At 39.1% G+C, this 2958-nt stretch overlaps 1 protein-coding gene across 1 annotated transcript; it reads left to right on the top strand.

The window, feature by feature from the left end:
* Positions 1-568: 568 nt before the first annotated feature.
* zgc:194114 lies at positions 569-2038 on the top strand. Its single transcript, NM_001135985.1, has 2 exons — positions 569-1426; positions 1994-2038. The coding sequence occupies exon 1, from the start codon at positions 602-604 to the stop codon at positions 1412-1414; it is 813 nt and encodes a 270-aa protein (NP_001129457.1). The 5' UTR covers positions 569-601; the 3' UTR covers positions 1415-1426; positions 1994-2038.
* Positions 2039-2958: the final 920 nt, after the last annotated feature.

Genomic DNA, 2958 nt, shown 5'->3' with positions numbered 1-2958 from the left:
AACTCCACACAGAAATGCCAACTGACCCTGCCAAGGCTCGAACCAGCAAACTTCTTGCTGTGAGGCGACAGCACTACCAACTGCGCCACTGCGTCGCCCAACCTCGGAAGTATGACATGGTTAACCCTGACTAAATACCTTACAACCCTGTGTTACATACTCCATGTTACTTTGTGCCACTATGTACAGATTAAAAATGTTTTGAGAAAACACAATACGTAACACTTTACAATAGTACTATAACTGTATTATTGTGTTAATGAATTATTTAATCATAAATAAAATGATTGTGACTTGATTTCAACGTGTTATAAGGCATTAACTAAGAAATCATCATTAGCTATGATTAAACCCTGTTTAACTTTGTCAACACATTATGACTTTAGGTAAATTAAATTATGTTAAAAAACTGCATTATGAACAAAGGAAAACAACCAATATAGCCTAACTAGTCAGAATTTTAATGCAGTGTCTATGGCAGAGTCTGCATAGAGTTGTGTTGCTGTTTTTTAAAGTTTGTTGTTTTTCGAACGTTATAAATTGTACATAACCTTACATAAAGTGGAGCCATTTGCGTCGATTGCACACAAATAAACTCGACATGGCGATAGTTGTGAATCAGAAGTTGGTGTGGAGATTTCCTCCTCGGTCTTTTAACTACTGGTGGTACACGGACGGCTGGTACGTGTGGGCCAAGGCGGATAAGATGCTGGCCCAGTACCAGCCCAAGAAGGTATCGTTTGCAGACGAGTCTTGCTTAAACCAACACGAAGAGGAGCTGTATGCGTTGCAAACATCGCTGTCGCCGCCGCAGAGGTCAGTACATCGCTACAGTGACCCATACAGCCCGTCAGAGCGGCCGTCTGAGCCCTTCACCTGGCGAGACCAAGTCAAAGCCAGGCAGAAGACGCACGTGCGGTCCAGGAGGAAGATAGCCTGCTCGTGGCTTGCCCGGGTTGCGCGGTTCTTTCTTAAGCCATTTAGAAAAACACGCGCGGAGAGTCCCGACAGCGACCGCGGCCCGGAGGAGCAGGAGACCTGCGCAGCTTCACAGGCAACCCCGAGACCGGCGCGCAAGCACGTGCAGTGGCCGGACACCGACCGGTCCTGCTTTCACTACAGGCCAAAGTTTACAGGGAGCCTGCGCGAGCGTTTCCGCTGGAGGGAGAATCGGAAGCTCAATCAAGAGGAAAATATACACATGAGGGCAGGGATTTTCTTCCCCCGCGGCCCTGGGCTCATCAGCCGGACTTTCACAAGCCTTAAGATCAGTGTCCTGACCAGTCTTCACCTCTACCCTCCGCCCGCGTCGCGCATGAAGAGCTGCCTGAAGACCCGCACAGATGAAGCCTCCAGCAGCAGCGCGACCGCCGGGGCGAGGTTCATCTCCACCCTTGAAGTGCAGCTCAACTGAGCATGCCAAAAGGTAAGGGGCAGACGTGTCGAACGGCTATCAATTGTTTAAAGTTACCTATTTCGTTAACAGCCATCTTAATTATTTTTGTTAATTTTAAATTTATATCAAATATGACTTACTTTAAATGTAATTAATAGATGAAATTTTATCTATATTGAAGATGGCTCCTACAGATTTTATATTTACGCCCAGGATTTGGCGTGGCAAAATGTACATCTTTTTACTGCTGCTACTGCTCAAAGACCATAATAAATAAATCCAAAAAGTGAATTTAAGCCTACTTAAGTTAAAGGAATAGTTCCCCCCAAAGTTTTTCACCGTCAAGTTTTTCCAAACTTTTATGAGTTTCTTTCTTCTGTTGAACACAAAAAAAAGATATTTTGAAGAAAGCTGGAAACCTGTAATCATTGACTTCCATAGGTTTTTTTATTACGGAAGTTGATGGTTACAGGTTTCAAAATTTCTTATAAATATAACCTTTTCTGGGGAAAATAATCAGATCTTTTGTTCATTAATTACAATAAATTATCATAGTCACTTATATTTGCACCTCCTCTTATTGCTTCATTCACTCAGGATAAAGTTGCAGACAGTTCAACCATGCCTTCTCACAAAAGCGAAGATGAAAAGAAAAAGGAAGCATTTTAAACTTCCTTGCAGCTGAAGCAGCCATAGAGAAAGAAATAAAAAAACTGCCGTTAAAAGACTTGAATGTTTTCTTTCTTTCTTTGAAAAACTTGTCATTTGTAAATTTAGAAAGGAATTGGTGTGTTCTATTGGTTGTATTAGGTTTAATTTCACATTACATTCAATCACACTATTGCTGTCTCACAGGCAAGGTGCCAGAAATTAATGTTTACTTTTTCTTTTTAAAGACCTTAATATCTAAATTTAACTGTTAATTTGTCTGTGAAGCAAATGCAGACTAATAAATACTAAATGAATGCATCATCTAATTATTATAAAAATAACTCACAGCTGTGCAAGTATTTTATAATGTTGAGGTATGCACTTTCAATAGGCAGTTCGTTTTATAAAAACATAGTAGGGGAGAGCGGGGCACAAAGAAACACTTTTTGGTTTTGGCCAAATAATGAACAAAGTAATGGGGTCAGACAAACCATTTGTTTTTTTTACCAACAACACACAAGCCTCTCCTACAAATGCACTGGATGAATGATCACCGGGCCTATGGTTTCTGTGCATTATTGCCAACAGTGCCAGGAGTAAAAATGTTACAATTTACACCTCCAGTGAGGGCAAGTTGTAACAGACATAGGCTTAGTTATAACACATGCTTACAAAGGCAGATTTCACACAGCTAATTTAATTTCTGTTTACTTAAAATAGTAAACAGAATTTAAAGTATATAAATATACTTTATATGCTAAAGCTATATAGACTTAGCTTAATTTATTTTTTATTCTACATAGCACATTTATTTATTTATTTATTTATTTATTTATTTATTTATTTATTTATTTATTTATTTATTTATTTATATCCACTGAATAAACACATTTGAATTTATTTGCATTATT

Source organism: Danio rerio, chromosome 15 (assembly GCF_049306965.1).
Source record: "Danio rerio strain Tuebingen ecotype United States chromosome 15, GRCz12tu, whole genome shotgun sequence".
NCBI classification, from domain to species: domain Eukaryota; kingdom Metazoa; phylum Chordata; class Actinopteri; order Cypriniformes; family Danionidae; genus Danio; species Danio rerio.
This window is presented reverse-complemented; position numbering and strand designations above follow the sequence as displayed.